This window comes from Physeter macrocephalus, chromosome 8 (assembly GCF_002837175.3).
Source record: "Physeter macrocephalus isolate SW-GA chromosome 8, ASM283717v5, whole genome shotgun sequence".
Taxonomy (NCBI): domain Eukaryota; kingdom Metazoa; phylum Chordata; class Mammalia; order Artiodactyla; family Physeteridae; genus Physeter; species Physeter macrocephalus.
In genome coordinates, this window is record NC_041221.1 from 3,608,840 (window position 1) to 3,627,503 (window position 18,664).

The 18,664-nt window shown below is 49.2% G+C and overlaps 1 protein-coding gene across 1 annotated transcript in view; it reads left to right on the forward strand.

The window, feature by feature from the left end:
* The window catches only part of EVA1C (eva-1 homolog C), an 87,750-nt gene that overhangs the window by 66,443 nt on the left and 2,643 nt on the right, over nucleotides 1–18,664 (forward strand). The window contains exons 6-7 of the mRNA XM_007100600.4: nucleotides 9,039–9,119; nucleotides 11,053–11,142. Of these exons, the coding sequence (XP_007100662.1) occupies nucleotides 9,039–9,119; nucleotides 11,053–11,142 (171 nt within the window). The remainder of the gene's footprint in view (nucleotides 1–9,038; nucleotides 9,120–11,052; nucleotides 11,143–18,664) is intronic.

The window sequence follows — 18,664 nt, forward strand, 5'->3', positions numbered from 1 at the left end:
GCTTTTAGCAATCAGACTGGCAGCAAGCGAGGTGGGCAGGAAAAGAACAAGCAAATGGGATAAAATGGATGTCACTGAGAAGAATTATTTTAATCTGGGTTCTTAGGAGGCTCTGAAATTTATGGGTACGTCACACAAGCTCACTCAGTATTGCTTGACTCCTAGTTAATCTTCCATCCCAGCCTTTAGGCTGTAAAATGACTAATTCTCGGGCTTCCCTGGTGGTGCAGTGGTTGAGAGTCCGCCTGCCGATGCAGGGGACGCGGGTTCGTGCCCCGGTCCGGGAAGATCCCACATGCCGCGGAGCGGCTGGGCCCGTGAGCCATGGCCGCTGAGCCTGTGCGTCCGGAGCCTGTGCCCCGCACGGGGAGAGGCCACAACTCTCTATGCTGCTGACAGCCGTTTTATCGACATACCCCCGGGGATAAGCCAACAGATCAAATGCTTACCCCACAGCCATTAAATATGTTACATGACAGCATCACTTTGTTTTCCTAGTGTCTTCAAATAATAAAATGAAATTGCTCATTCATTCGATTACAATTTTATAAAGCTGCCTTTAAAAATCAGGTGTTAATTACCCTCAGAGGGTGCCGTGGATTTCCGGTTTGTAATCCTGACATGTGAACTGGTTTTTAGAGGTGTTTTTTCTTTTCTTTGTTTTTGAAATAAGTATAGAAGCAAAGGGAAAGCAAAGAACATCATAACTGAAGAACCCAATACTTTTGCTCATGGAAACCCCTTTCCCCCTGCCAGATACCCCTAGCCTTTCTTTTTTTTTTTTTTTTTTTTTTTTTTGGTAACAGCTTTATTGAGCTATAAATCACAAACTATACAATTCACCCATTAATCATACAAATCAGCGATCTTAGCAGAGTCACAGAATTGTGCGACTCCCACCATAACTAATTTAAGAACATTCTCATCACTCCCCCAAAGAAACCCTGGACCCTTTAGCAGTCACTTCTCGATCCACCCCTCACCCTCCAGTCCCACCCTAAGCAACCACCACTTTCTGTCTTTACTGACTTGCCTCTTCTGGACATTTCATATAAATGGAATCGGACAATATGTGGTTCTTTGTGACTGGCTTCTTTACCTAGTATATGTTTTCAAGGTTCATCTATTTGGAGTACGTGCCAGTACTTCATTCCTTTTTATGGCCCAATAATATTTTGTTACATCCCCAGCCTTTTCTATCCTGAGCTCAAACCGTTGTCCTCTACAATATCAAAGCTGTAATGGGCACAGTGAAGTGACTACATGATTGTATTCCCAAAATAATAGCACCCACACTCACATTCCAGGAAGCATGGTTTTATTTGCTCCAGTCTATATTCTGGCTCCCATGTAAAGCAGCTCTGGGTAGCATGGAGCCCATTCTGGCTGAGTTTCCTCAAGATACCAGACAGATCACTCTGAAGTTCTAGTAACTTCAGGCCTCTCCAGCTGAGCGTTGAAGGAAGGGCAGGACATTAACCTGCAAATAAGGTGGATTTCCTGGTGTGCCTTCACAGGCGAGGCCAGAGCATTTCCCAGGCTGAGGCTCCTCTTCGCTAAGGGAAGGTGGACTTTCAGAGCCTGGGGGTCACGTGTTCCAGTCCAAGCTACCTCTCCCTCATTCACTCGTTCAGCACATTGTGGGCGTTTTAGTTAAAAAAGAAAAGAAGACGTTGTCCGTGTCCTCATGGAATTATCAGCTGGGGGAGAGAGATGGGCATTAAACAAATAACCAGAGAAATGTGTCGTTACCCACTGTGATAAATGATGCTTCTGAAAAGGACAGGATGCCATGCGGAAGGATAACAGTGGAGGGGCCCTTTTAGCTGGTGGGAGGTGGGGGAGTGGAGAAGTTTTCCAAAGAGAACTTTCCTCTGAGGTGAATTTGCCCCTGTCCTCTGAGGCGGGGCAGGTGTGAGCTGGCAGATGCTGAGTGGGGGAGAGGAAGGCAGTGGGTGAGGAGGAAGGTGGATGAGGTAGCACGGGAGGGGCCAGGACCAGATCCCACAGGGTCCTGGGAGGAGGTGCCACTGGAGGGTTTTAAGTAAGGGAGTCATTTGGTGATGATTAGACCCTTAGAGGACCACTCCAGCTGTAGGGTGGAGGGTGGGCTAGAGCGGGATGGAAGCAGAGACCAGTCAGACAGCAGCAGGCAATGACTCGGACCCGAATCGCGCTAGAGGACGTGGTCAAAACTGGGTGGATTTGAGAGGTTTGGGAAAGTAGGAAGACATTCGAGATGCTGGAGAGACCTGGCCTATTTGGGCAAGATTGGGGTCCAGAGAAGGTGACAAGGGCGGGAAAGATTTGTCCCTTGTCACAAAGGGGTGGGGCAGAGGCTCTGGGAATGGATGGAGGGAGGGCTTGGGGTTCCCAGTGCATGGCCCCTGTCTTCTCAACCTTCTCAAGATAAGTGTGAGCTGATGTGGTCCGCTGTGAGGACTGCGGGGAGGGGAGAGGGGTTACAGGAGATGGGAGAAGGTCTGAAGTAAGGGCCGTGGGGACCAGAGGGCAGGCTGACTTCGGAAATGGCGATGGTGATGGTGCTGGGGGCGTTGAGAGCCCGGGGGGTTGGCGGTCAGCGTTCTGGGGGACCCTGCTCTGCCCAGTGGTGGGTCCCTCCCTCAGGGCCAGCTGCTTGAGGGCCGGCACGGAGCAGAGAGCTCCTCCAGACTCACTGGGCAACGGGGAAGGGTCTGGACGAGGTCGAAGGATGGCGGAGGAAGCATCCAAGTGAGTCCGCTTGAGGGTGGGAAGCCGAGGTCACAGAGGGGGCTTTGCATCTTGGTTTCGGACGTGGGACCGTGGACAGTGGCCCCCTGTCGTGAGCGTGGCTCCCCAGGAGTTATCCCAAAGGGAGGTGGTGACTCTCAGCCTGAGGCCACTTAATGTTCCCAGCCCAGCCCCGACCGTCCAAGCAGACACCTTCTAAGGCAACTTCTAACCACCTTCTAAGTGGTTGACATTTTTTTTTAAGTGGTTGACATTTTAAAATTATTTCTCCCCCTGACAGGTGGCCCTTCACTGTGAAACCTGAATCATTAAAACATGATTTGCAATGTCTGCATATTTTTTAGATTAGCAGATGGGCATGAAAGGTTTTACATTTTAAAAAAATGAGTTCTACTGATGTGGGAGTTGATACAAAAACAGAGGATGTCAGGAATTAATTTCTAAGCGACTCTGTCTTACTTGGGACTCTCTGGATATGAACGAAGAAAACAAGTTGAGCTGGTTTGAGCCGAAAGGGGGTTGAGGTTGGGGAGGTACCCTGAGGCTTGAAGGCCATCTCCAGAAGCCAGGGCAGGAAAGCAAGGCCTCAGGGTGGGCCGAAGCTGGAGACTTCATGGTGATGGCAGCCGTCCCTCACCTCTCTCTCTCCCTCTCTCCCTCTCTCTCCCTCCCTCCCTCTCTCTCTCTCTCCCTCTCTCTCTCTCTCTCTTTCTCTCTCCCTCTCCCTCCCTCTCTCTCCCTCCCTCCCTCTCCCTCCCTCTCTCCCCCTCCCTCCCTCCCTCCCATCACCCTCGCCTCCTGCTGCTTCCCCTTTCCCAGCAAAGGAAGACAGAAAATCAGAAGCAATCATAGCTCCCTTTATGGAGAAAACTGTTACAGGGAGAGGTGAACTGTCCTTGGTGCTTTGGTGCACACCCTTGGACCAGAGCAAAACTTAGAGCTTTAGCTAAGGAATTTCCCAAACCTAGTCAAGATCCACTGGGATTTGCTAAGGAGTTTGAGTTAACCATCCGAACCTATGAGCCCAGCTTTGCAGATCTATATCAATTAATATAGCTGTTAGTTTCTGGAAGCAAAGCACAGGAGCGGATAGAGAAAGCAGGCTGAAAGACGCCCTTAGAGAATTTCCATCTACATAGCCCGCAGACTGGAGCTGAATGCAGGCAGTTAGCTGGTAAATTACTCAGACTTATCCCAGGGCTTTTCCCCAAAGCCTTAGACTGGTCAAAGGTTCAGCAACGTAGACAAAAACCAGAGGAATCAATCCCTCCCTCCCTCCCTCCCTCCCTCTCCCTCTCTCTCTCTCTCCCCTCTGCAGACAGCCCTCTGACCCTGGGCTGGATGCCATACAGCCATCCCCCCAGCCCAAGTGATTCTTCTGTTAGATTTTTATGTTCGAACAATATGAAGACTGGCAATCTGGCAACCTAGTTCCGAATTTCTAACAGAGAGCTATTTAATTGGCTGGGCTGGGGTCCAGTAGCCCCCTCCTTTGATCTGCCTTGGCCAGAGGCCATGTGATGTGATTATAAACATGGCTGCTAGAGAGGGGCCCAGCCAACCCCCTACTCAAATCAAGATGCTCTTACCTAAGAGGCTCATGGAAGATCCACCCCAAGAGACATCTTTTCCACTACCAGGCTTCTTAACTGCAGCGTCCAACCGGGCTTTGCTATTCTACCCAGCAATCTTGCGGTGCCCACCCAGGAAATACCCCACCCCTTGGGTTGGGGAGAGGGTGCATCAGTGCTGTGAGCGATGTGGTCCCTGCCCTCGTGAGCTATAGGATGGAATGTGGTGATTCCAGGCCCTGGTGACTTGGGGGACCAGGAGGGCTTCCCAGGGGAGTGGCGTCTGAGGCGAGTGAGACCAGGTGTGTAAGGAGTCAGCAAGGTGAAGGGCAGGCACAAAGGCTGGGAAGTGAGCCCAGGAGCAGGACAGGGCGACCTTGGGGGATGGGCGACTAAGGATTGGCTTGTACCTAAGGGCAGCAGGGAGCCCTTGGAGGGTGTTCTCTGGGGACATAGGTCATCTGCATTTTGATAGGAACACTCCTCCCTATTTTATAGCTTCCTTTAATCCTGCCTTTCCCCCCCACGTTGCTCGTAGGCTGGGTGGAGAATTTCAGCATCTTGGTGTACCCTCAGGGGACTGATTCAGGCTGTGGGCCTTTTGCTTTTTGAACTGTAGGCGGTGCATCTGGCCGATGTCAAACCCCTCGGAGCACTCGGTCTTGCTGGAGCTCTTCTTTAATGCATGGCTAGACGAGGTCCTTGCTCTCAGTTTTTATCCAGGTTTTATTATTAGCCACATTTCTTGGACAGGATAGATTTCAGACTTTCCTCCTATTAGGAGGAGGCAGACCTGGAGAACGGCCTGCTCTCCCCTCACCCCGACGGGGAGGGCTTCTCCCTGGGTCCACAGCCACTGGTCCTTGAGGGTCACCAAGACAGAGGCACAGCCAGGATGCCCGCCCTGACAGTTCCTGAGAGGGACAGGAAACCCGCGGACCTCAGCCGGGGGCCTGCAGCTCCTCCCAGGAGATGGGTGCCAGGATTTGGGGGCAGGAGGGATGGTGGTACTGTAACCGAAAGAGGGGTCGGGCTGCTCGCTGCTTAAAAGGCAATAAAGAGGCCAGGTTGGTGGAAAGGGAAGTGTGCTTTCTTTTGGATGCCGGCAGCCTACGCGGGGCGGGCGGGAGGGGACGCCTGTCCAAAGGCCGACTCCCCCCACTGACAATCGGGGGGCAAGGGCTTTCATAGACGGAGGGAGGGGCTCCACGCGGAAACAGCACCGTCACCTCTGACGGTCATCTTGAAATTGGCCCTCGGTGGTCTGACCAGCGTCATCTTGATTGTTTTAAGTACAATTAATCTTCACTTCCAGGCTTGGTTTGTTCCCATTTCCTTGAGGCCAGTTCTTGGAATTGTGACACCTTACGTCATGGCTACAGTCTGGTCATCACGTAGTTAACTTCTCCCGCCTGGCGGGGGTTTCAGTATCTATAACACATCTCACAGGATATGGCTCAGAATATCATCTATAGCCCTTGAGAAGGAACTAAAAGTCCTTGACTATGCTTAATGACTAAACTATTATTATTTGGTCTCCTTTGACTGTGTTCCTTTCTTGCTGCATTTTCTCGCTTCTCTGATTAAACTTAGTCTTTGGCTAAAGTTTTTCCACAGGCAAAAGGCAGGCAGAGGACATAGGGGACAAGGACCATAAGGTCCTGCTCTGTTTCAGTACCAGGGTTGTGTGTAAAAGGAATGGATGCCAGGATCTGGGGACAAGAGGGATGGTGGTACCAGAATTTGGGGTACCCCCTTCTGTAGGTGCTAGGATTGGGGAATAGAAGGTGCCAGAATTGGGGACAGGAGGAATAGGTGCTGCAGGTTTGGGGCAGGCAGGATGGGGGGAATGACAGGATTCAGAGGTGCTCATGCAATCTGGGTACCTGTTGAGAGGAAGGAACAGTAAAGCAGAGATCTTTTTTGTCTCTGATGTGAAAATTTTGGGGGGGCTCTAATTTCAACCCGTGGAGGCTTCTTTCTTAAAGTCTACCCGGATCCAGGCTTGACACGGATTTATTCAGGAAAAAAAAATTCAGGAAGGGGGCCTGCCTAAATTTAGCAAACCACTGGAGCCCATTAGAATCATCATCTCTGGTTTCACCTAACAGGCTTGAGAGGGACTGTCTGAGTGGGAATTGCTTTGCCATCTTTATAATCCTTTAAAACAATCCTTTATCCGGTTCCCGAAGGCTGGACGTCCCAGCATCACAGAAAAGAGCAAGGACATATGTGAGTGAGACCAGGAGTTGAAGCTTCGCCCTTTGCTAGGTGAATGGTTCATCTCTGAGCCTCAGTTTTCCCATCTGCGGGAATGGGAATGCCGCGCATCTTCATGGGTCACTAAGAGGACTGCACAAGAGGCACTGTTTAAACGCTGAGCACAGGGCTCGGCACGTGGTGGGAACTCCATGAAAAGGGGTTTGCTGGCATTTTCACAAATGGACCTCAAGTGGAGAGGGACGGGTTTAGGGGTGGTAGTAAATGACACCCAGTCCCTGTCCTCATTCAGAATCAGTTTGAAACAGGAGACACGAGAATTGGACAGGTGTGTTGACACCTGTTGTTACGTTAAAGATCCTAAAAGATTCTCCCAGTACGAGAGCCATTTTCACGTAGTAAATCAGCAAGTTCCCTGACGTGAGCCTACAGCATACACAGGCGATTTAATGTTTTATTCTGCAAAGCTCATTCCTCTCCAAGCAATTCCTCCTTCTCGCGCTGGAAAGCCTCTGGCATTTGCAGGGAGCCCAGCCCTCCTGCGGCTGTATCTTGACTACAAGCCAGGAGGCAGACGTGGGAAAGAAGCACCACTCCTGCAGAGGGGACTTACTCCTGCTGAGGAATCAGGGCGCAGAAGTGATGGAGAGGTGGTTCATCAGAAAGCATCTGGGGCAGCCCAGCCCAGCTGTCTGGGGCACCGCCGGCGTCCCAGGATCAGCAGTGTGCCTGCCCCTTGGTCGGCCAAGGGGCATTCCTGGGGGGAGGGGCGGACAGCTTACACCGCCTCTGTCACCATCACTGTGCCGCCCTGGAAAGTGACCCTCGCTGCTGATGGTCACAAAGGCGCCAGGGCCTCCTGCATGTGGAAAATTCACAATTTAGGAACGTCCTCTGGTTGTTGATCCTGGGACATCCCCAAAAGACTTTTGTTAAGCACTTTGAGAAAGGAAATGAGGTTTTCTTGCTGCTAAAGATGGCTTACCACCTCTTTTCCAAAAAATCAGTGCAGTTGAACTTGCACGGTTTGTATTGGCTTCACTTCTATTTCCTGTTGCCACTTCTCCCAGATACCAGCTGAGCCGAACAAACAAAAATAATTTTCGGCAGCAAAAACATTTGGTTTCCTCTCCCTTCTCCCAGCTGGCTGTAGTGCACTGGCTCTTCAGAATTCTTGCTTTGGCCCCCTGCTCGGCTCCTGCTATACCCTCTTGTCCGCTTTGCCTGGAGGGTCTTGAGATCCGAATGGTTTATTCTTAAGGTCAGTTTGGAAGAATCTTTAACCATCTTCCAAAGGAGTCTATTTCACTGCCCTCTCTCTTCATCTTTCCGTCATCCTTTCTTATAATACTGAGAGCTGCATTCTAGCACAGAGACTTCGAATTCTCTCCGGGTTATTAAGGAAGCAATGAGTTAAAGAGCGTGAACAAAAAGTGGAATCGCAGCTGGGAGAGGTCAGTGATGAGCTTTGAGTTGGTCCCATTCATTTTGTTTCACTGTGTCTCAGGGAAGTTGATGTTCAGCAGCGTTATTGAGGTGTGATTTACATACCTTAAAATTCACCCGTTGTAAGTAAAAACGATCCAGTGATTTCTGGTAGATTTACACAGCTGTGCAGCCTTCACCACACTCCGATTTTAAAACATTTCCAAGACCCCCAAAGTTCTCTCACGCCCGTTTGCGGTCAGCCCCCATCCCCACTCCTGTCCTTGGCAAGCACGAATTTACTTTCTGCCTCTATAAATTTACCTTTTTCTGCAGATTTCATATGAATGGAATCATACCATACGTGGTCTTCTGTGTCTGGCTTCTTTCACTGAGCATAATGTTTTTGAGGTTCATCCGTGTTGTAGCAGGTGTCAGTGCAGTCGGTCCTCTGTATCTGTGGGTTGCACATCTGTGGATTCGACCAACCACAGACTGAAAATATTCGGAAAAAAAAATTCCAGAATGTTCCAAAAAGCACAACTTGAATTTCCTGCACACTGACAACTATTTACATAGCATTTGCATTGTATTTACAACTATTTACATAGCATTTACAGTATATTAGGTATTGGAAGGAATCTAGAGATGATTTAAAGTACACAGGAGGATGTGCATAGGTTACATGCAAATCATATGCTATGTATATAAGGGACTTGAGTGTCTGTGGATTTTGATATCCAAGGTGGGTCCTGGAACCAATCCCCCAAGGATACCCAAAGATGATTGTACTTCATTCCTTGTTGTTGCTATATATCATTCTATTGGATAGATATGCCATATCTTGTTTATTTGTTCTCCGTGTTGTTTTTTTAAAATACTGCAAGATAGACCTAACGTTTAACCTTTCGGGGACATTTGATGATCACATGGGTACGTACCGTTGGTGTATATATGTGAGTGTATTGGACAAGCAGAGTGATTTATGTACTCATTTGAAAATTGATCTTTTTTTTGTCTTATCTACCTTGCATTTTAAAGTTGTATTATGTGTACAAAGTATTTAAAATATTTCTTTTTGGTTTTTAGTTCCCAAGAATATACTCTCAGCGATCGATCCGGCCGTTGCTAATCTAAAACCTTCTGTGAAACAGAAAGACGGTGACTATGGTAAGGCTTATGGCTTACTACCAGCATTTCTCTTTAAGTAAAGGTGAACAGCCCCATGTGACCGCAGGTGGGTGCACACTGGTTAGGATGGAAGGTGTGTGAGCTGCCAGCTCTGAGAATGGCAGTGCTGTGGCAGATGGTTGCAAATGGTGGCCAACATTTTGTGTTTTAAATTATAAGTAGGATAAATACCCCTTCCATTCCCTCTCTTACTTCCTAAAAGAAAAATCACCCTGAAAAAAGATCTGCTCAGAAATAAATCTGGGGTCCCCGGATTATCCGATGAGCTTGCTGTAAAGAGGATCACATAGGGCAGCGATCCCCAACCTTTTTTTGGCACCTGGGACCAATTTCGTGGAAGACAATTTTTCCACAGACCGGGGCTTGGCGGGGGGCATGGTTTCGGGACGATTCAAGCGCATTGCATTTATTGTGCACTTTATTTCTATTATTATTACACTGTACTATATAATACAATAAGTATACAACTCACCATAATGCGGACAGGAGGCAGAGCTCAGGCGGTAATGCAAGCGATGGGGAGCGGCTGTAAATACAGATGAAGCTTCACTTGCTCACCTCGGCTCACCACCTGCTGTGTGGTCCAGTTCCTAACAGGCCAAAGACTGATACCAGTCTGTGGCCCGGGGGATGGGGACCTCTGCCATAGGGAACCTGGGTGGGCCACACCCAGGCTGGACCTGCATGCCTCCATCCACATGTGCCCTTCTTCCTGAGGTTTTCACCGGACTTTTGTAAATAAGGGGATGAACGTTTTGTTTTTCTTATCAAATCTAGAATGGAGTTTAGACCCTTTGGGCTCTTGATAGAAATTACAGAGGCCCCCCCAAGAAAATCTATATAAGATATTGCGGGGCTCCCCTGGTGGCGCAGTGGTTGAGAGTCCGCCCGCTGATGCAGGAGACACGGGTTCGTGCCCCGGTCTGGGAGGATCCCACATGCCGTGGAGCGGCTGGGCCCGTGAGCCGTGGCCACTGAGCCTGTGCGTCCGGAGCCTGTGCTCTGCAACGGGAGAGGCCACAACGGTGAGAGGCCCACGTAACGAAAAAAAAAAAAAAAAAAGATATTGCACTTTGCAGGTTGAGAATAGGTCTCGTGTTACTTTAATTACATTTATGAAGTTTTTCCCCCTAAGAATAAAACTAAAGTGTGCTTGTTATGGAGCACACAGGAAAGCACCAAGAAATAGAACTCACCCTTAGTCTCAAAGCTTAGAGATAACTATTGTTAGTATCCTATGTTTTTCTAGTTCCAGCCCTCCAGTTCTCCACCAGGCTCTGCTTCTCCCAGCCTCTCCCAGCCCCTCTGCTCTTTCTAACAGGCCTCCCACCCAGATCCCATGGATATCCTGGTCCCCCTGGAGTGGAGGCCTGAGAGCCATGTCTGACATTCCCAGGGGTCCCCAGGGCCCTTAGGCTACCCCATCAGGGGTTCCCTAAGCTCCATCACAACAACGTAACCAGGCATCCGAAGCCAGATCCGCCCTGTATTTTGCTTCATTTCCAAAAAAGTAGCCCAACACAACCTCCCTCCATAATTCCAGGCCTTCTTATCTGTGGTCAACAGAGCAGACAGCAGCTCTGTGGTTAAGTGGGACATTATTAAATCTCCCAGAGGCATGATGAATGCCATTTCCTTTAAAATGGGAAAATAAATGTGTTCCCTTCTGCAGTAGAGTAGATGAGTGAAGTTGGAACCAACACATTTTAGAATTTCCGAATCCCTTTTATCACTTAATATTTTCAGAGACTGCTTACTAAATGCTCTTCCTGGCTTAGTCTTCCCTAATTTTGTCAGAGGCCCACTTATTGGATCTCTATGACTTTTTACTTATTATGGCAGTCCTGGATTAGGAAAAAACGCATACTGTGAACAGTTGTGATTAATCGGTCTTGCATTTTTTACGAAACAGGTATAAACTTTGACCCAAGGAAACCAAGAGTTCTGAGGAAAGATGGAGTTATTGTCAGCCACTCCCTGGCAGCATTTGCTTACCTTCGAGGTAGGTCAGTGAATTAATAATGGATTTACTGAATTCTTACTCACAAATGCTCTGTTTAATTACAACACTTGGATGGCTAAAGAAAAAGGACTTTAAGTTTGACACAGGAACTGCAATCTTCTACAATCCAGAAACACAGAGGCCTGACTTTAGGTATGGTTGCCACTGGCAACCAACAAGAGAACCACATAGGGAAGTAGCAAAGGCTAAAGTCACACTATGTAGCAGTTGGGGTCCATGGGAATTTTCTGCTTTGCAAAGTAGGAAGCTGAGGAATGCATTTTCCAGCTCTAAAATTTGGGAAGGGCATAGGATTATTGAATTCCACCCTTGGCTGGAAGAAAATTGGGCTGAAAGATGACTTAGTGAACAAAACAGGTCATGCTCTGTGAAAGGAGAGCCCCTTTCTGAGTCACCAGCGTTACTTCTCACGGTTCCAAGGTTTCCCTTGATAATCTTCCCCTTAAGGATCGGTCGGACTCAGCCCTCCTTAATTAGCAGAGCCCAAATTGCTCATGGTGCATGCTACCTTTCCTCACCAGCCTCGCTGCTCACCTCTGGAGAGACCGTATTTTAGAATGTCAACTCTGCATGTTTCGACAATGCCTGCCTGATTCTGTTCAGAGAGCCAGAACCTCTGAAGACTTTTGTAAAATACATGGTAATACAATGCATTACGGCATTACTTACTCAAGGCCTGCCAGAGCTGGGGCTGTTTGGAGTAAGCCTTCCTCAGAAGATAATAAAAGCTTAAGGAAACATCTCAACACAGGAGATAGAACAGTCTTGGGACCTTCTTACCAATATCCTCCCTGTGTGGTGGTTGTTGAGAATCTTCTCTTTTCTAACCACCCTCCCATTTCTGTTTCTTGCTGTTCCGGACAGTTGTCAAAGTTAAGAGATGTAAGGGTTTTTAATTGTTGAAAATATCACATATTTTCAAAGTCCCCAGAGAGCCCCTTGGAGGAAAGACATCATGAAAATCCTTCACTCAGAGGAGCAACTAGGAGGCTGCTTATGTGATGTGGCCATTCTGGTTCCTCTCAACAGCTGTCTTGGTCAGCTCAGGCAACCATAACAAGATACCATGGGCCCGGTGGCTTAAACAACAGAACTGTATTTTCTTCCAGGCTGGAAGGCCATGATCAAGGAGCTGACAGGCTTGGTTTCTGGTGAGGGCTCTCTTCACGGCTTGTAAACAACTGCCTTCCCCCTATGTCTTCACACAGCAGGGAGGGGGAGAGAAAGAGAGAGAGAGAGAGCTCTAGGTGTCTCTCTCTCTTTTTTTTTAAATTGAATTATAGTTGATTTACAATGTTGTGTTAATTTCTGCTGTAAAGCAAAGTGATTTAGTTCTACATATATATACATACTTTTTCATATTCTTTTCCATTATGGTTTGTCACAGGCTACTGAATATAGTTCCCTGTGCTATACAGTAGGACCTTGTTGTTTATCCATTCTATATATAATAGTTTGCATCTGCTAATCCCAAACTCCTAGTCCATCCCTCCCCCCCCCTCCCTCACCCTTGGCAACTACAAGTCTGTTCTCTGTGCCTATGAGTCTGTTGCTGTTTCATAGATATGTTCATTTATGTCATATTTTAGGTCCCCCTTGGTGTCTCTCCTTATAAGGACACTAATCCTGTTGGATCAGGGCCCCACCCGTATGACCCCATTGAACTGTAATTACCTCCTTATAGGTTCTATCTCCAAATATAGTCACATTCATTCAACACATGAATCTGGGGGGGACACAATACAGTCCATAGTAATGACCTTGAGAGAGGGACTCTTATCCCCTATTCTGCACACAGGGAAACCGAGGCTCAGAGGAGTTGAGCCAGGTGCCTGAGGACACCAAGTGGCTGGAGACAGGGCAGGATTCAGACTCAGCAGATATAAAACCTGCCCTTCAGCTTCTCCAAGAGAGAGGTATGCCTTTCAGAATTTTGAAGGATGGAAACCTCATGACCTCGAGTGATCTAAATTAGATTGCCTCCCTCCCTGTCTAACCTTTTACACACTCATCACTCCCAGAAGTCGTTGGAGAGATTTATTTGTTAAACACCCATCTCTCCACTAGACATTAACTATTTCAAGTACAGATGTTTGTCACCTTAGTCATTGTCATATCCTACTGCCTGGGACAGAGCTGGCACAGAGTAGATGCACAGTAAGTAGTTAATAAATGACCATATGAAGAGTCCTCCTCTGGTGTCATGAGCTATCCTGCACCTAATCATCACCCTGTATTCGCCGTTTGTTGGTATTCAATTTTTAAGGAATGTAAGGACTTGGTGGGTTGTTATTTGGTTTTATAGAGGGATGTTTAGGCACGTTCAACTCAGCAAGCCACAACCAAGCCGAAATTTCATGACAAAGAGAAAGAGGCTCTGAATGTGTGGTGTCAGGTGTTAGTGAAATGAAGTCGCTATAGAAGTTCATTTGTCAAATCACAGAGGCTCACAAAGTCTTCGGGAAACAGGGACATCTGCATTTGCTGGTGAATTTCCTGGGCATGTCACTCTCTGGGTGGTCACTCTAGAGGTCCCCAGCCCACCTCGTCCTCCTCATGGGGCAGGCCAGCACACTGCAGTGAAGGGCAGGACGTCAGGCTGAGCTGTTTCAACACGAGCGTCACACAATGAGAGCGTCACCCTCATCGTCGTTAGAAAGCGGTGCCCCGGCCAACTCTCAGTGGCCTCCTTATCCTTGTTGCAGGGATATGATCTGAAGGCTGGACTGGGGTCCCTGGGCACCCACCAAAGGGAGGAGACCCTCCTACGGGAGGGACCCCAACAGGAGCCGCCAAGAGTGAGCTGGGAAGATTCTGGCAAAATCAGCTAAATCGACAGTAGATTGAACAAATCCAGAAGGCTGTTTCCCCAGGTCAGGCCGTAGGTAGCTTTGCTGCATTAGTGCAGCCAAGTTCACATGGAGGACCAGCAGACTAGAACCCAGAATCAAGGGGCCTGTCCCGGGATTGGAGACACAGAGCCTGGTGGAACGGATACAAGGATATCCAAGGGTCCCTGATGAACGATTTTGCTTTGGGCCACTTCAATGATCTGTGAGACATTTTCTTAGGAGTGTTAGAATTTACCCTCCTCTCAATAATATAGACCTACTCCTTGAATTCATTCTAGAATTTAGATCATGGGTCTGAAGAAACTCATAGAGAATTTCTGATATTAGGGAAATGGAAAGAGGTGCCTCTGTGTGTGTGTGTGTGTGTGTGTGTGTGTGTGTGTTGGAGGTTTGCAGAAGGCAGTTAGCTGGCTCAGCCATTGTACCTCTGCAGATCGTTCTGAAGGAGACTTATTTAGACAGCCTGGCTCAGGACTTGATGTCCTCCATTCCTCCTAGTTAGTGTTTTATTGTGTGCCCTAGTGGCCCAATATTTTAGCCCCTGCCTTGGGCGTGGGCCTGTGTGTGTCTTCGGCCTCTGGAAGCACTCACTGTGGACTTGCGGGGTGCATGGGGTAACTGGGGCCATGGGTGAGAAAGCGGTGCTTCTCCTGAGTTGGGAGGGCATCATTGTTTCATATGAAAGAAACTCCAGGCTATCGGGCAAACCCCCACTGAAATAGAAGTATCATAACACATTCCAAAGTTGAAGTTACACGATCCCTGTCAGGGAGGACGATGGGAAATCAGCAGTGCCTTGTCACGTAAGTGTGGATTCTGAAGTGTTCCCACGGCCTCTAATCTTTGGTTCCATGACAGAAAGTTATTATCACGTCCCTAAGTGCTGTCAGACCAGGCCCAATACTCTTTGTGCTTTCACCCGACGGTAGCAGGGCCCCAAGGGGTGGAACCCTCGCCCCAGCCTCTCGGTGTCTTATTTGGACACAAATAAGTTTGAGCTGGAGCTTGTGTTGGCTCCAGACCAGGGATCTAAGGGTCAAGGGGCCTTAAAGGCCACGGGCCACCATGGTGAGATTCCCGAGGGCTTGCTACCGCTGATGAAATTAAAGCCATTCACTTGAGCCTGTGATGAACTAAGGCTAAAATGAGAATAAGACCAACAATAGCACAGTGTGAAGATTCTGTTTGACAGGGAGACTAATGCCTTTATTTTAACAGAACGCATTCAGTATAATAAGAAAAGGGGTCGCAAAAGCCTAAAGTGGTCCAATTGATTTTAGAAAACAGATGGTATCCCCTTAGTTTAACGCCTGGGGCTTTGGAGAGAACCCTGGCCCAAGCTTGGGGTCCCAGCCAAGCAGTGGCTATGGGCAAATTAAATGGCTGTGACAGGAAGAGTTGAGCCAGTTCACCACCAGGGCTCCATCTAACTAAGATCTGCTGATTCTGTGACTTCAGACTAGTTGGTTCAGGTGACTAGGAAGCCTTGTTTCCAACGGGCTTTCCAGGAGTTGCCATATTCTCCATCTTTGATTATTGGATATTAGCAGACTTGGTGTAAACATGACCTGAAGAGTGATCACTTGGCAGGAGGTACACCTGAGCCAAGAGGCACCTAGGGTCTGATGAGTGAGAAGTGCTCCTGGCAATAGAATCCAGACCCTCCCTCCCCGGGAGCAGAGGGAAAGAGGAAGAAAGGTAACTAACATTATGGAGCCCCCGACCCACAGGGCACCAAGCCTAGTGCCGTAGACCCACGATCCCTCCCTTCAAGCACTCAGCAGATAGCTGTGTCACCCCTGCTTTGGGCCAGGCACTGGGGATTTGGTGAAGAACAAGGCAGTTCAGTCCCAGTCCTCACGGAGCTTGCATTCTATGGCGGGCGGAGGTGGGTGGGGGGAGACAAAACGCACTCAGCAACTTAGTGACATTCCAGAGGCTATGAGACCTAATGACAGGGGAGACCTGGTCCAGACTGGGGGTGGGGTCACGGAGGGCTGCATGAAGAGGGGAGAAAGAACATTCCAGGCAGAAGGAACAGCACGTGCAAAAGCACCAAGGTGTGAAGCCGTCTGGCCCCTGTGAGGGATGGAGAGAGGCCAGTGGGTGGGAAAGCAGAAAGCAGAGGGATAAGTCTTTGGAGTTGAACTTGGGGAGGGTAGTTCCATGGACCAGGTCCTAGCAAGCTTCGTAGGCAGTGGTCTGGGTTTGATTTTTACCTTACGGGAGGAGGGGGACCGTTTATAGGTTTTAAGTAGGGGAGTGATGTGATCTGATGTGCATTCTTGAAAAGATTACAGTGGCCACAGTGGGGAAGAGGGATGAGAGGGGCAAGAGAGGAGAGAGGAGACCAGCTGGGGGTGGGGAGGATGGAGAAGAGAAGTGTTATCATTCCTGGTTTGCAGATAAATTCACTAGATCAAAAGACACTTAATGAAAGGAAAATACAAGCCACTTACCCAGAGGTATTCACAATGTATATACTGTCTAATGATCAATATCAAGAATATATAGAAACTATAGATAGATAGATAGATATTTCATGTGTAAGAAGAAAAGCACACACAACCCCATTTTAAAAGTGGGCACGTGACCTGAGACAGCATCTTGAGAAGAGGAACGAGGTAGGTATCTGAAGAGATGTACACATAACTGGGGGTCAGGGAAATATAAGTCAAGCCATAGTGAGACACAATTTTATACTCATATGATTGGAAAAATGTTAGAAGCCTGTCCCTACTCAGGGCTGGAGAAGATGAGGATTTGCAGGATTCCTCATGCATTGCAGCCACTTTGGAAACCACGTTGGCAGTATTTCCCCAATTCACATGCCTTACAGCTCATCCAGTTGCCCTCCTAGGTCAGTACCCGAGACAGACACTTGCAGATATTCACCAGGGACATTTTTACAGGAATGGTCACAGCTACAAGGCCCACATACAGAAACCTGGCAGCCCCCCCCAGCTGCCCATCGGCAGGAGAGTGAGTGAATAAACCACAGTGTAGTCAAGATAGCGGAATAACATGCAGCAATGTACTGTTAAGTTAAAAACAAACACCAAGGGGCTTCCCTGGTGGCGCAGCGGTTGCGCGTCCACCTGCCGATGCAGGGGAGCCGGGTTCGCGCCCCGTTCTGGGAGGATCCCACATGCCGCGGAGCGGCTGGGCCCGTGAGCCATGGCCGCTGAGCCTGCGCGTCCGGAGCCTGTCCATGCTGCGGAGCGGCTGGGCCCGTGAGCCATGGCCGCTGAGCCTGCGCGTCCGGAGCCTGTCCTCCGCAATGGGAGAGGCCACAGCAGAGGGAAGCCCTCATACCACAAAAAAAAAAAAAAAAAAAAAAACACCAAACCCCCAACACCGTAACGTTACACCTTTTTCATAAAGTTTTTAGGAATACATAGAGGTGCGATAAGCTATGTAAAAAGGCAAGTGACGGAGTAATGAGCATGGAATTCAGGTTGTAGTTACCTTGATGGGAGGAGGCTGGGGGGGAGGGGAACCCACAGGTTAGACATGTTTATTGTCAAGGCTCTAACTCCCACGTGGGGGGCTTATTCACAGCATGGGTGCTGATTACAGAATTTAAAGTAATTAATTAAATAAATAAACATAAAGGAAGGCCACGTATTGACCGATAAAGAGAATGTGTCGTATCCTGAGGATTATGGTGAGTTTAATTCTGTCCCCCTGGAGTCTTTAAAAAGAAGTGGAGATGGGAAAGGAGGGTGGGGGACAGTAACTAGGCCATAGTTAGCCACCTGTCTGGGGCAGAGCCAGACCTTAAATCCTCCTCGATCCTGGCCTGAGTACCTGATTCACCCATGAGACCACCGCTGGGAATGATGGTCTCGTGGGCGAGGAGAGAAGGGGGCTGTGGGTGATCACTGTCTCCCAGAAGCTTGACTAGCGTGGGCTCTTTGTGCCTGGAGCTGGCCCTGTCCTGAACCAGGACGGCTGGAAAAGGTTACAAGCGGATGGGACTCCATTGGCCCATCGGCAGCGCTCCTTAGAGGCACTGCAGGAGGTGATGGCTACAGGTGTGGCTGTCAATGGGCTCAAGCCTTACGCTTTCCCAAGAGGAGGAGGAGGAGGAGATGAATTGTGGCTGCACGGAAAGCCCGTATCCGAGTCCATGAGGACAGGAAGGACTGGAGACGACAGTGGCCAGGAGGCTTGGGAAGGGGGCGCTGGAGGCAGCGGGGAGAGGAAAGGAGGATTCAGAGGAAAGGGAGGTGATGGGCTTCCCTGGTGGCGCAGTGGTTGAGAGTCCGCCTGTCGATGCAGGGGACACGGGTTCGTGCCCCTGTCCGGGAGGATCCCACGTGCCGCGGAGCAGCTGGGCCCATGAGCCATGGCCAATGCGCCTGCGCGTCCGGAGCCTGTGCTCTGCAACGGGAGAGGCCACAACAGTGAGAGGCTCGCGTAACGCAAAAAAAAAAAAAATTCTTGGGGCTTCCCTGGTGGCGCAGTGGTTGGGAGTCCGCCTGCCGATGCGGGGGGCGCCGGTTCATGCCCCGGTCTGGGAGGATCCCATGTGCCGCGGGGCGGCTGGGCCCGTGAGCCATGGCCACTGAGCCTGCGCGTCCGGAGCCTGTGCTCCGCAACGGGAGAGGCCACAACAGTGAGAGGCCCGCGTACCGCAAAAAAAA